Consider the following 12,486-nt stretch of genomic DNA (forward strand, 5'->3'; position numbering starts at 1 on the left):
CCGGAGAAGCGCGGGAGGGGGTGGGCGTTTGGGGAGCGTGCAGATTCCTTCCATCCCCTCCCCCATCTGCGTCTCGGGGACACACACCCCTGCCCACTCCCGCTGCGCGCTCCCTGGCACCGGGAAACCTCCCATCAGGTCGAGTCTGCCTAGCCGAGGGCCCGGTCTGCAGCTGTGTGCCCTGCTCGTCGGGGAGACTGCTCACAGCACCCCCACCTTGCACTTTTCCGAGAATTGCTTTATAACACTAAACCAGCGCTCCCGGGGGTGGAAGAATTAATTCACTCCTGGGTCCGAGTCCGCCCCAGGGTGCGCTGTGGCTTGGATTGGAGGGAGCAGTTGCATCTACAGAGGGTCGACTGGGGGATGGGGCAAGAAACGTCTTGAGGGGTCCCAGAGAAAGCCACACACAGCCATCCCCCTCTTCTGGCGCAGGAGACTTGAGGGTTCCTAGAAGCGCCCCCATTACCTACACCCCGCACCCGGGTCGTTATTCCGCACCAGCAGTGCCTTGCCAGGGGGTCCTGGAACTCCCAATCCTCTAATAGCCATTAGCTGCCGCTGGTAGAGGGAGCGCTTCCTGTCTCCCTCCCACCCCCATCCCAGGCTGAATTTCATTTCCCCCAGAAGGGAAGAAGCAATCAGGCCAGTGGACACCCCACCCTGGGGGTGGGGGGACGGTGGTTCCCCAATCCGCCGGAGGAAGAGGGTGATTTCAGCGGGTTTTCTACCAAAAATACGGGCTGAAGGCTGGTGACCTCCCCTAGCTCCTGCCCTTCCCCCCACTCCGGGGAGGTGAGCGGGACCACCCTGCCTTAGTCCGGGGCCGCCAGGTCAAAGCAATACAATGTGATGTTGGGGGTCCCTCCCCCGGAGCTGCCCGTGGCTTTATTTATGAACCTGGTGTGTCGGGTGGCCAGGGGGACGCACGATACCCCACCTTCCAGGAGCCAAGACTCAAAGGGTGCTCGGACTTTTGTTATACACACTTGCTTTGTGTAAATAAATGTTTACAGTTTTATATTAAAGATGGAATAAGCGTTAGAGCTTCGGACTATATTTTTTACTTTTATAGATTTTTAAGAACTATGATCCTTTATGTTGGGGGGGCGTGGCTATGATACGTTTTCTGCAAACGGTTGGTATTGTTGATTTTATATTGTCGGTCAAGTACAGATCTGCTTGTCCCCCACCGACTCTCCTTAACTCTGCTCCTTACCCCCAAAACACAGTCTTCACTTTTTTCCTTGTTTTCTTATTCTGAAATAATAAAAGTATTTTGCTAGTACGTAACCTCCCGTGTACTGGACATGCAGTGGCTGTGCTGGATCGGGAGAGGGGGTCAAGGCAAGGCATCCTGATTTGGTGCTAGCTTTCTAGGGGTCGGAGCTGGAGCGATAGCACAGCGGGTAGGGCGTTTGCCTTGCACGCAGCCAACATGGCCGACCCGAGTTCGATTCCTCCGCCCCTCTCGGAGAGCCCGGCAAGCTACCGAGAGTATTCGATATGCCAGACACAGTAACAACAAAGTCTCCAATGGAGACGTTACTGGGCCCGCTCGAGCAAATCGATGATCAACGGGAGGGCCTTTACCTTTACCTTCTAGGGGCCCCAGTACCCCCCCCCCCACAGCCTTTGACATGGCTATTCGGGTATGCCAATCAGCGCTGTCCAGTGCAATGCTCCGTCCCGCCGCTCTTTAAACCAACCACTCAGAACACTGGTGAATTGCTCCTCCCCGCCACCTTTTAGTCTAGCCATTCAGAGCGATTCTGGTGAATTACGCCTTCCCAAGCCTCCCCTTAGGTTTTGGTCTTAAGGTGTGGCCCAAAAAGTAGTGGTCGGGGCTGAAGCGATAGCACAGAGGGTAGGGCAGTTGCCTTGCACGCGGCAGACCCGGGTTCGGTTCCCAACATCCCATATCGTCCCCTGAGCACTGCCAGGAGTAATTCCTCAGTGGAGAACCAGGAGTAACCCCTGTGCATTGCCGGGTGTGACCCAAAAGGGAAAAAAAAATGGTTTGAGCTGGGTTCAATCTCCAGCATCTTAGATGATCTCCTGAGCTGTAGTTGAATGATAATCATCAACAGGTGTGGCCCAAAAATCAATAAGGGTTTAATCGAGGGCTGCCAAAAATGCTTGAAGGAAACATTTCTAAGCATAGACTGATCTTCCATTAATCTATTGAGCCTGCCAGTTCAATCCTCAGCATTTCATATGGTCCCCTGAGCCCCGCCAGTAGCAAACCCTGAGCACTATAGATTATACCATCGCCCCGCCCAAAAAAGCCAACGACATTGAAAAGACCCTAGGCCATCCACCGAAAACTGACTGAGCAGAGAATAGGATTGAGCCTCAATGAACTTTTTTGAAAATTATTTTTGTTTTGGGGCCACACCCAGCTTACTTGTGGCTCTGTGCAGTCTCAGGGGACATAATGAGATGCTGGGGATCGAACCCACGTTTGTCCCTTGCAAGGCAAGTGTCCTACCCACTGTATTGAATTGCAGCCTCCAGTATTGAAATTTTTAACTGTCACTGTCACTGTCCTCCCGTTGTTCATCGATTTTCTCGAGCTTGGCATATTGAATATGTCATGGGTAGCTTGCCAGGCTTTGCTGTGAGGGCAAGATACTCTCGGTAGCTTGCCAGGCTCTCCGAGAGGGGCAGAAGAATATTCTTTAATTTTACTGAAGACTACATTTTTCTTTTTTGGAGGAGGTGATTCTTGGATCACACCTGGTGGTGCTCAGGAGTGACTCCTGGTAGTGTTCTGGGAACTCTCTGCATTTCCAGAACTAGAACTGTGTTCCCACATACAAGGCAAAACCTTACACCCTGTATTATCTCTGGCCCACGAAGTCAATTTTCAACCCATCATATACTAAAATCATTGCCCTGCTTAGCAAGGAGTAGCTGGTACATCCCTGTATCCACTATTTAGGGTGGGGCCATCAGTTAGATGTTCAGGGATTACGCCAAATTCTGTTTAGGAACTCCCTTAGGTGATGCTTCAGGCCATTACTGACGCTGATATGGAGCGCCCCCTACTGGTCCTTAGAGACCATATGCGGTGCCCAGGCTGGAATAGGGTCCCATCTTCATGCAAAGCCAGTTCCTTCACTCCAGCGCTGCTGCCTGTTTGGACCCAATGTGCCCCCTTCCCTCCTGCTGGAAACCATTCAAAACCTCTACTCTGACCCTTGAGGTCCAGCTTAGAGGCCACACCCATCAATATTTTTGTTTGTTTGGGGGCTATACCTAGCAGTGCCCAGGGCTTACCTCTGGCACTGCACTCAGGGATCACTCCTGGTGTTTCTTGAGGTAGTCTATGGCCTGTTTAGGATCAAATCTGGGTTGGCCGCATGCAAGGCAAGCACCCTACCCACTGTAGTATCTCTCTGGCCAACCGCCAGGCAATCTTGAAGGAAATGGGATCACTCGCAGGTCCTTCCCGGGGAAGGGTAGGGCTGAGTGCCAAACCAGGCAGACGACAGCCTGGGCACGGGCCCAGAATAGGGAAAAGGGATACGTAGAAAGTTGGCTCAGGGAGAATATTCAAATGGCAGAGACCTGGCGGAGGCTCCCAAAGTCCTTGCTCGCTGTCACCCAGCTTGGCTGGTGGAAGCTCCCAGGAATCTGGGGCTCAGGCCAAGAAAGCCTCGGCAGCTGCTGCCTCAAGCCATGAAGGGGGGGGGGGGAGCATCTGGGCAGGGGAAGGGCAAGCAAGGCAGGCAGAAGCTGCTCCCTGCAGGGGGGACCTGGGAGGAGTCAGGGGGAAATAGCGATCATGGAAAACAGCCAGGCTAGAGGACCCAAACCCCAAGAGCAGGAAGTGAGATGGTTACCAGCTGCACAAACACATAGATAGGGCAGATTGCATCCAAGCAGGAGGAGGGTGAGTGCAGCCCGTCCTGGCACCACATAATCCCAGGAGACCCACTAAGTGCTGGTTGCAATAGGTGCCCAGTTCCGGCCTCACACTAGAAATTCTCAGACCTGGGAGCTGGAGTGATAGTACAGCAGGTAGGGCGTTTGCCTTGCACGTGGCCGACCCGGGTTCGATTCCCAGCATCCCATATGGTCCCCTGTGCACTGCCAGGAGTCATTCCTGAGTTCATGAGCCAGGAGTAACCCCTGTGCATCGCCAAAAAAAACAAGAAAAAAACAAAAGAAATTCTCAGACCTGAAATTCCGAGTTGCTTACAGAAACTCCATAAACCCAATAGACATCTGGTGCTTACACTTTTGTTTTGGCGAGGGGGGAGATTGTTGTTTGTTTTTGGGTCACTCTCAGTGATGCTCGGGGGTTACTCCTGTCTCTGCACTCAAGAATTACTCCTGACAGTGTTCATAGGGGACCATACGGGATGCCAGGGATCAAACCTGGGTTGGTCCTTATACTTGAACGTCAGGAAAAGCCTCAGGCAGAACCGAAATACCAGTGCAGGCCCAAGAAGGATCAGAGTAGCCTCGCTTCTCCACTGCAGCCTCCAGACCAAACCGAGCGTAGAAGAGATGATGACGCAGGAGCACACAGAGAACGGCAGCCTCATGAGGCAGACCTCAGGAAAGGCACCTCTGGGAAAGAATCGCAGAGTGGGGGCAGCGGGAGGGGCTTCTGCAGTAGAGATGATGGTCCTGGCTAGGTTGAAGTCATTGCCACAGCAGGTAGGACATTTGTCTTGCATGTGACGAATCCAGGTTTGATCCCCGGCACCCCAAGGTTTCCTGAGCACAACCAGGAGTGTTCCCTGATCTAGAAGTTCTAACCTCCTGACCGAAGAAACTTATTTGACAGGACATGCCTGGGGGTTGGGGGTTCCAGGGAGCTGGTGCAAAGGGCTGGAACATCTGCACTGTAGGGAGGAAGTCTGGGTTCCCTGAAAAGCAAAGCACAGACCCCTGAGCCTGGCTGGGTACACCAAAACAAAAGCCAGGGATCAAAGAGAGTACAGGGTGGAAGGTACTTGCCTTGTTTGAGGCTGACCGAGTTTCACCCCTGGCATTGTATATGGTCCTGTGAGCACTGCCAGGAGTGATCCCTAAGCACACAACCAGGATTAATTCTTGAGCAAACAGCAAGGAGTGATCCCTAAGCAGAGAGCCAAGAGTCAGTCCTGAGCACAGATCCAGGAGTAAACCCTGAACCCCAATGGGTGTGGTCCCCAAATATAAAATCCTGAAGAATTGAGACAGTCTGATCTTATCTTGTATGAGACCATTGATTCAAGAAACAATAGGTTGACTTAGATAAACTAACTTGCCAGCTTGCAAGCGCCTGGTAGTAAGTTCAAATCCCCAATCCCCTACATGCACAAGGTGAAATTCTGGTCACTTTGTTGGCTACAACTCCAGCCAGTACAGTGATTCCCAGACACACAACCACAACAAAGAGTTGTGACACCTGCCCTAGCAACTCAAGAGAAGTTTATGAGAAAGAATTAGAGGCAGAAACGTTACTTAATAAAATTAGGGATGTAATAAAATTAGATAATAAGAGTTAATAACAGAATACACAATTGAGGGTCGGAGAGATAGTCCAGAGGCTAAGGGATTTATTGCCTTGCACATGGACAACATGTTTCTATCCCTGGCAAGGTATAGGGTTCCCAAGAACTGCCAAGAGCGAGCCCTGACAGCCAGGAGTGAGCCCTGAGCATCACAGCCCCTTCCCTGCCCCACCACACACACACAAAACAAACCACTTCTCTGAGGTGTCCTTTCCATACAACATAACTTACACACCGAAATAGACTATTCAGTGTTTTTTGCTTTGGACCATGTGGGTGGTGCTAAGGGCTCACTCCCGGCCGAGCTGAGGATCCTGTGTTAATTCCAGGTTAGTGCCTTAACCCCCTGAACTGTCTCTCAGGCCCTCTTATTTATGGGGATGGGGGGGGTTCCCTGCATATCTCTGCTTGCACAGCATGTGCTCCAGCCCCTGGAACCAGCTCCCGACTTCATTTATGCTGTTAATAAACTCACAGACCCCTGCCAACAGGCTCATAACCCAGTTTTATTTATTTTTGAAGTAAAAGAGATTTTATCTGGAGGGTTTTTGAAGGTGGGGTGGTGGGGGAGAGAGAGAGAGAGAGAGAGAGAGAGAGAGAGAGAGAGAGAGAGAGAGAGAGAGAGAAAGAGAGAGAGAGAGAGAGAGAGATCAGGAGAGAATACGGGCTTTTCCAAGCAAGGGCAGAGAGAGCCCTACACACATGCCAGCATTAGACAGGAAAGCATGAAAGCACACACCTCACCTCAAGAGGGAAGTTGCGGGGCTGGAGTGATAGCACAGCGGGTAGGGCATTTGCCTTGCACACAGCCGACCCGGGTTCGATTCCCAACATCCCATATGAGCACTGCCAGGAGTAATTGGTGAGTGCAGACCCAGGAGGAACCCCTGTGCATCGCCCGGTATGACCACCCCCCCAAAAAAGAGGGGCGACTCAGGGGACACGTGCTCGGCCCACAAGCAGCACCTGGGCTCGGGCAGCATCTGCGCCCATACCCCAGCTTTCGAGCTTTTCATCACCCTGACAAGTCACATGCTCATAAGCAGCCCCAGGCGGCCTAAACGGGGTTCTCCAACTGCTTCTTTGCCTTTTCCCAAGTTTGTGGGAGTAGAATCAGCAACATCTGGGCCTGTGTGTCTAGTGTAACTGCCTCAGCACCTTGCTCTGTAATTTCTGTTGGCGAGGTAACTGGTGAAGCCTCCATGATGCCTGGGAACGGCCCGAGGGGGCGGGACCCACGTCAATTTCTCAGCTTGGAGACTTGATTGATGCTTTCATCTCATAAATTTAAAACTCCAGGGCGGGGCAGAGAGAGTCCAGGGCTTAAAGGTCTTGCCTTCGACAAGTCCCACCCAGGTTTGAACCCTGTGCACCCCAGAGGGTTCTCAAAGTCCCCCCAGGAGTGGCTCCTGAGCACAGAGTCAGGAGGAAGCCCTGAATACTACCAGGTGTAGTTTATAAAACAAAAGTAAATAAAAATAATAGGGTGTGGGCTGGAGCGATAGCACAGCGGGGAGGGCGTGTGCCTTGCACGCGGCCTACACGGGTTCCATTCCCAGCATCCCATATGGTCTCCCGAGCACCGCCAGGAGTCATTCCTGCGTGCAGAGCCAGGAGTGACCCCTGAGCATCGCCGGGTGTGGCTAAAAAAGAAAAAAATAGTAACAATAGGGCGAGCCCCTCCAAGCATGGCTCAGGCCCAGTCCTGACACTTCGCAGCCACTGAGGAGAGACAGCTTGAGGCTTGTTCAAACTCGGGTCCTTGTCTGAGACTGGAGCCACATAGATGATATATTTGCAACTATTGGGGGCAGAGGTTTAGGGGTGACACACAGTGATGCAAAGGGCTTACTCTGTGCTCAGGAGCGCCCCCTGGCGGTGCTCGGGGACTGTTCCAGGCTCTGTGCTCAGGAGCGCCCCCTGGCGGTGCTCGGGGACTGTTCTGGGCTCTGTGTTCAGGAGCGCCCCTTGGTGGTGATTGAGGACTGTTCCTGACTCTGCTCAGGAGCGCCCCCTGGCCGTGTTCCGGGCTCTGTTCAGGAGTGCCTCCTTGCGCTGCTTTGGCAGGATCCCTTTCTACTTTCCAACCCCATTATTATTGCTCCTTCTGGTGTGTGGCTCTGACCTTGCAATTCCATTTGTCTTGTCCCTCCCGGAGAGCCTTGCTGAGCTGAGCTTCTAGCAGATTCCTTAGGACCCCAGCCATAGAGCGTGGGTGGTGGGGCTCACTGTGTTGGCTCTAGGAGGGCTGTTTTTAGTTCCCTACCGGTTGTTGGCCCCTGTTTCTGGGATGGGGGCAGCCCAGATGCCCAGGCAGCTGGAACCCCCTCCCCCCACCCAGTGACTTCCTCAGAAACTGCTGAGGATTTCCCTCTACTTCCTGCCATCCAGGCCAGGGAGGATGCAGAATCAAGGCACCCAAGGCTCCGAAGCACAACAGGCACGCCCAGACCCCCGCCTATCTGCAGTGTCCCGGGCCAACGAGACGTGGTCTTCCTGGGGACAGCAGCCACCTGCTGTGTGTCTCCCTTTCTAACTGGGGCCACCAGGAAGCTCAGAGGAGTGGTCCAGTCGGGTAAGAGGGTGGGGTGGCCGAGACAGGGCTTCTGGAAGCTTCCAGGACCGCCTTGGGCTGCCATGGCTTCTACACCTTGAATCATGGCAGCCATAGCCACAGTTTCTATGTGGCCACAAAAAGCCACGAGGCTGAAAAGGCTGATGCCTGGAGGGACCTCCAGCTGGCATGCAACACTGCAGGGGAGAAAGTGCTTGGGGGCCCCTCAACAAGGTACAGCGCAGTGACCACCAGCCTGACGTAATCCCGCCAGCAGAAGCCAGAAGGAGAAGTGGGCTCTCTCACCCCCCACCCTCAGAAAACTTGTTCAATTTTTTGAGGCCACATCAGGGATAACTCTGGCTCTGCTCAGGGACTGCTCGTGGCAGGGCTGGGGGGACCCTGTGGGTTGCCAGGGACAGAACTGGGTTGGACATGAAGCAAACATGCCCTCCAGCTCTTCTTTCTCTCCTGCCCCAATCAAGTGGAAAATCAGACCAAGGAGTGGGGGAGGAGGGCAGGAGTCACCCCATCCTTTCCAAGTGGGGAGGAAACCCTTGGGGACCCCTCTTCTATGCTCTCCTGCCAGCCATAAGGAAGTTTCTAAGAACACCCCAGCTGCAGCCTAGCACACCCCTTCCATGTCCTTCTCAAGGCCTGGAGTGGGGGTCAGCTAAGGGCGGATGCACAGGGATTGAAGGGAGGGGTTTCCTCAGAATCGGGGTGGAGGGCCAGATTTGGAAATGGTATAGTAAGGGTCAAAGGGACATCAGGGCTGACTGAGGGCGGAGGGGGCATGACATATACTGTCCCTGAGTTACAGCCCCAGCCCAGTACGGCCCCCTGGACAGGACTGAACCCCCAGCATCATGTGTCTGGGGCCTGTAAGGTTGTCTGGGAGACACTGGCATACCTCCCCCAAGTAATAATGATAATGCCTGGAGAGAGACAACTGGGAAGGTCTGGCCTCACATGCAGCTTGTGGTGTGCTGTCCCTGGCAGAGCGAAGGGTCCTCCAGCCCTGCCAGGGTTGGTCTCTGATCGCTGAGACTGAGCGGAAAGGAAGTGGCCAGCGCCAGGCTCCGGCCCCAGCTGCCCCTCGGCCCGCCCTCAGCCTCAACCCCGCCCCCGCCCCGTGTCATGTCCCAGAAGGGCAGGGCCCGCAGTCACCGTCCACTCCCCTTCCTGCTGATAAATGCCCAAGCCGTCCCGCCTGCCACCCACCACCTGCAACCATGGACCGCGACGACATCGCCCTTCTGGCCACTGTCACCATCCTGGGCGTCCTGCTACAAGGTGGGCCCAGGGTTCCCGTCCAGAGCGGTGGGGACAGGGGATGCGCAGAGGCCAGGCTGGGGTGGCCCAGGGCCATCTCGCTCTTCTCCAGAGGAGGATGGTGGCGGGGGGGCAGGGCTGTGGAGGAACGTCTGTGGGGTGACCAGTAGAACCCGGGTGTGGGGCTGAGGCCTGTGAAGCCACAGAGAGTAACAAGGGACCATTCCTGCAGCTCAAGGTGGCATTGTCCCCGAACCTCCAATTTGATCTTGAAGGAGGGCTGAGAAGGGCCCCAGGGCTAGAGATGTAAAGGTCCTCTGTCCAGGTTCACCTGAACTTCAGGCCCCCCACCCCGCAACAACCCCCAATATCCCTGCCTGCCCCTCCTCCCCAGCCATATGGGGGTGGGCGCGATCTGTTTGGAAAAAGGTGGGGCTGAGCAATAGCACGGAAAGTGGGGCTCCTGCCCTGTGCATGGAGGACTAGGGTTTGATCCCCAGCACCTCACAGTGTCCCCCAAAGGGGGACAGGAGTGACCTCTGAGTGCAGAGCAAGGTGTAACCTGAGTATCGCTAAGTGTGGCACCCCCCAAAAGAAAGAGAAAAAGGGGAGCAGAGATTGGACCAGGGGTGGGAGGGATCTTGCTCTAGATGCAGTACCCCCAGTTTACTACCTGGCACCGCCTAGGGTGCCCCAAGTCCTGCCAGATTAACCTTGAGCAGAGCCAGGAGGAAAACTGAGGACTGGGGGCGGGGGTGCAGAGAAACTGGTCAATGCATGCAGAAGACCTGACCATAAGATTCCCTGAGCACTGAGCTGGGAATAGCACCTGAGCACCCAGTCTGGAAGCGATGGGGAAACAGAACCGTGGGTCAAGGAGCTCGCCTTGCATCCCACCGACTCTGCTTCCAACGCCCGCACCCCATAGGGTCCTCCAAGCATTGCCAGGAGTGATCCCTGAGCACAGTGCCAGGAGTCAGTCCTGAGCACTGTCTGGAGTGGCTGGCCCAAAGGGATTCACCAGGAGCATAATTAAAAAAGGGGTGATGTTCAACTTTTTTGCCATCCCCTCAGATCCCACACTACTGACCCCCTAAAGGATTGGGTGGAGTGAGACCCAACTGCAAAAATGCTCTATACCCAGGACCCCAGGGTTTGTGAGAACAAAGCTGAAGATCCCCCATACTGGGGCTGCAGCCCAGGAGGGCAGATGGGGGAAGTGGGGGGAGGCAGGGCCCCTGTGCACTCAGACCCCCTAAATCCAGCCCTCTCTACATTCACCCCATGGAAGGGGCGTGTCAGAGACTTTAGAAGTGCATACGGTTGGATTTGGAATCCTAGCTGGAAGGAATCAATCGGTGAGGGCATGTGATGGATTTTGACCAAGGTCTAGAACCCCTGAGCTGGGAAACGGAAGCAGGAGTGGCACCCCTGGTATTCTCTGTAGGGTATGCAGGGAGTTATTAGCTGCAGGTGCGCCCCCAAGGCGCCAACGCGCGGGGAGTCTGCTGAAGCATTGCAGACCGGTTCTGCAGGTTGCCCAGGAGTCCTGAGCAAGGATCCAATCAAGAGGGTGGCAGGAGACATTTGCGTGCGCTTTGCAAGTCAAAAGTTCCAGGAGTAAAAAAATCAAATACACAAGAGAAAGGGGCTGGAGCGATAGCACAGCGAGTAGGGAGTTTGCGTTGCCCGCGGCGACCCGGGTTCGATTCCCAGCATCCTATTTGGTCCCCTGAGCATCGCCAGGAGTGATTCCTGAGTGCAGAGCCAGGAGTAACCCTGAGCATCGCTGGGTGTGACTCAAAAAGCAAAAACAAAATAAACAAACAAAAAAACCTCCAGGGGTCCCTTCCTTGTCAGCTTCCAGCTCTGTAGGGCACATGGGAAGAATTTCGGTTTCCTCCTCCCTGGGGACTGCACCAGAAGCGAGCGAGCAGGGGGCGCCGGTGAGCGGGAGGGGAGCCCATTTCCCTAGAAGAGTTGGCTCCTAGATCCTTGCAGACTTTGCCCGGGTTCGAGCCCCGGCACTGCTCTGCAAGCACCGCCTGATGTGGCCCCCAGATAACAGGGAGCTGAGCTGAAGCAAGAGAAGGGAGGAGCCAGGGCGCGGGGATGGCTGCAGCGGGGGCCGGGCTGACCCCTCCCTTTGGGCCCCCAGCCTACTTCTCCCTGCAGGTGATCTCCGCCCGCAGGAGGTTCGGCGTGCAGCCCCCGCTGACCAGCGGCCCGCCCGAGTTCCAGCGCATCTTCAGGGCGCAGTAAGGCCGGCGGGTGCGCGGGGAGGGGTGCGGCGGGCCGGGCGCGCCCTCACCCCGGGGTTCCCCGCAGGGTCAACTGCAGCGAGTACTTCCCTCTGTTCCTCGCCGTCCTCTGGGTCGCCGGTGTCTTCTTCCACCAAGGTCTGGACCCGGCGGGCGCGGGGGACCCCCGGGGAGCAGGGAACCCCAACGGTCTCACCGCCTCGCGGTCGCTCCAGGTGCGGCAGCGCTGTGCGGCCTAGGCTACCTGTTCTCGCGCCTGCGCTACTTCCAGGGCTACGCTCGCTCGGAGCTGCAGAGGTGAGGGCCGGGGCCAGAGACCCCTTCCAGGCTGGCTGGGCGGGGCCCTAAAGGGACTGGGCGGGGCCTAAGGAGTCGTGGGCGGGGTCTACGGTCTGGGCGGGGCCTATGGGGCCGTGGGCGGGGCCGGAGGGGTTGGGGGGGCTGGGCGGGGCCTGACGGGCCGTGGGAGGGGGCGGAGGGGGCGTGGGCGGGGCCCAAAGGGATTGTGGGCGGGGCCGGAGGGGCTGAACGGGGCCTGAGGGGCCGTGCTCAGTAGGACTGTGGGCGGGGCCTATGGGGCTGGGCGGGGTTGGAGTGGGGCTGGGCGAGGCCTGATGGGGCTGTGGGCGGGTCCCGAAGGGGCTGCGGGCAGGGCAGGCCCCTCAGCTCCACTGAACCCGTCCGCAGGCTGCCCCCGCTGTACGAGAGTGCGCATGCGCTCTGGCTACTCGTGGCGCTGGCCGCGCTGGGCCTGCTCGTCCACTTCCTGCCCATGGCCTGGCGCTCCGCACTTCTCGGACGACTCCACATGTTGCTGCCTCGCTCCTGAGTCGAGGACGCCGGGTCAGCAGAGCTTGGAGAAGAGGGGAGCCGCCCGAGGACT

General features: G+C 56.2%; 1 protein-coding gene across 1 annotated transcript; it reads left to right on the forward strand.

Annotated features, from left to right (window-relative positions):
- Nucleotides 1-9,302: 9,302 nt before the first annotated feature.
- On the forward strand, nucleotides 9,303-12,451 carry LTC4S (leukotriene C4 synthase). Its single transcript, XM_056115295.1, has 5 exons — nucleotides 9,303-9,363; nucleotides 11,501-11,600; nucleotides 11,671-11,741; nucleotides 11,819-11,900; nucleotides 12,291-12,451. The coding sequence occupies exons 1-5, from the start codon at nucleotides 9,303-9,305 to the stop codon at nucleotides 12,430-12,432; spliced, it is 456 nt and encodes a 151-aa protein (XP_055971270.1). The 3' UTR covers nucleotides 12,433-12,451.
- Nucleotides 12,452-12,486: the final 35 nt, after the last annotated feature.

This window comes from Sorex fumeus, unplaced genomic scaffold (genome assembly GCF_029834395.1).
Source record: "Sorex fumeus unplaced genomic scaffold, SorFum_2.1 ptg000029l, whole genome shotgun sequence".
In the NCBI taxonomy this organism is placed as follows: domain Eukaryota; kingdom Metazoa; phylum Chordata; class Mammalia; order Eulipotyphla; family Soricidae; genus Sorex; species Sorex fumeus.

Bases quoted from the DNA above. Each gene is read 5' to 3' on its own strand.
- LTC4S (XM_056115295.1), top strand. From the start codon at position 9,303: ATGGACCGCGACGACATCGCCCTTCTGGCCACTGTCACCATCCTGGGC. The intron at 9,364-11,500 runs GTGGGCCCAGGG...TTGGGCCCCCAG, and splicing joins CCTGGGCGTCCTGCTACAAG to CCTACTTCTCCCTGCAGGTG. The intron at 11,601-11,670 runs GTAAGGCCGGCG...GGTTCCCCGCAG, and splicing joins CAGCGCATCTTCAGGGCGCA to GGTCAACTGCAGCGAGTACT.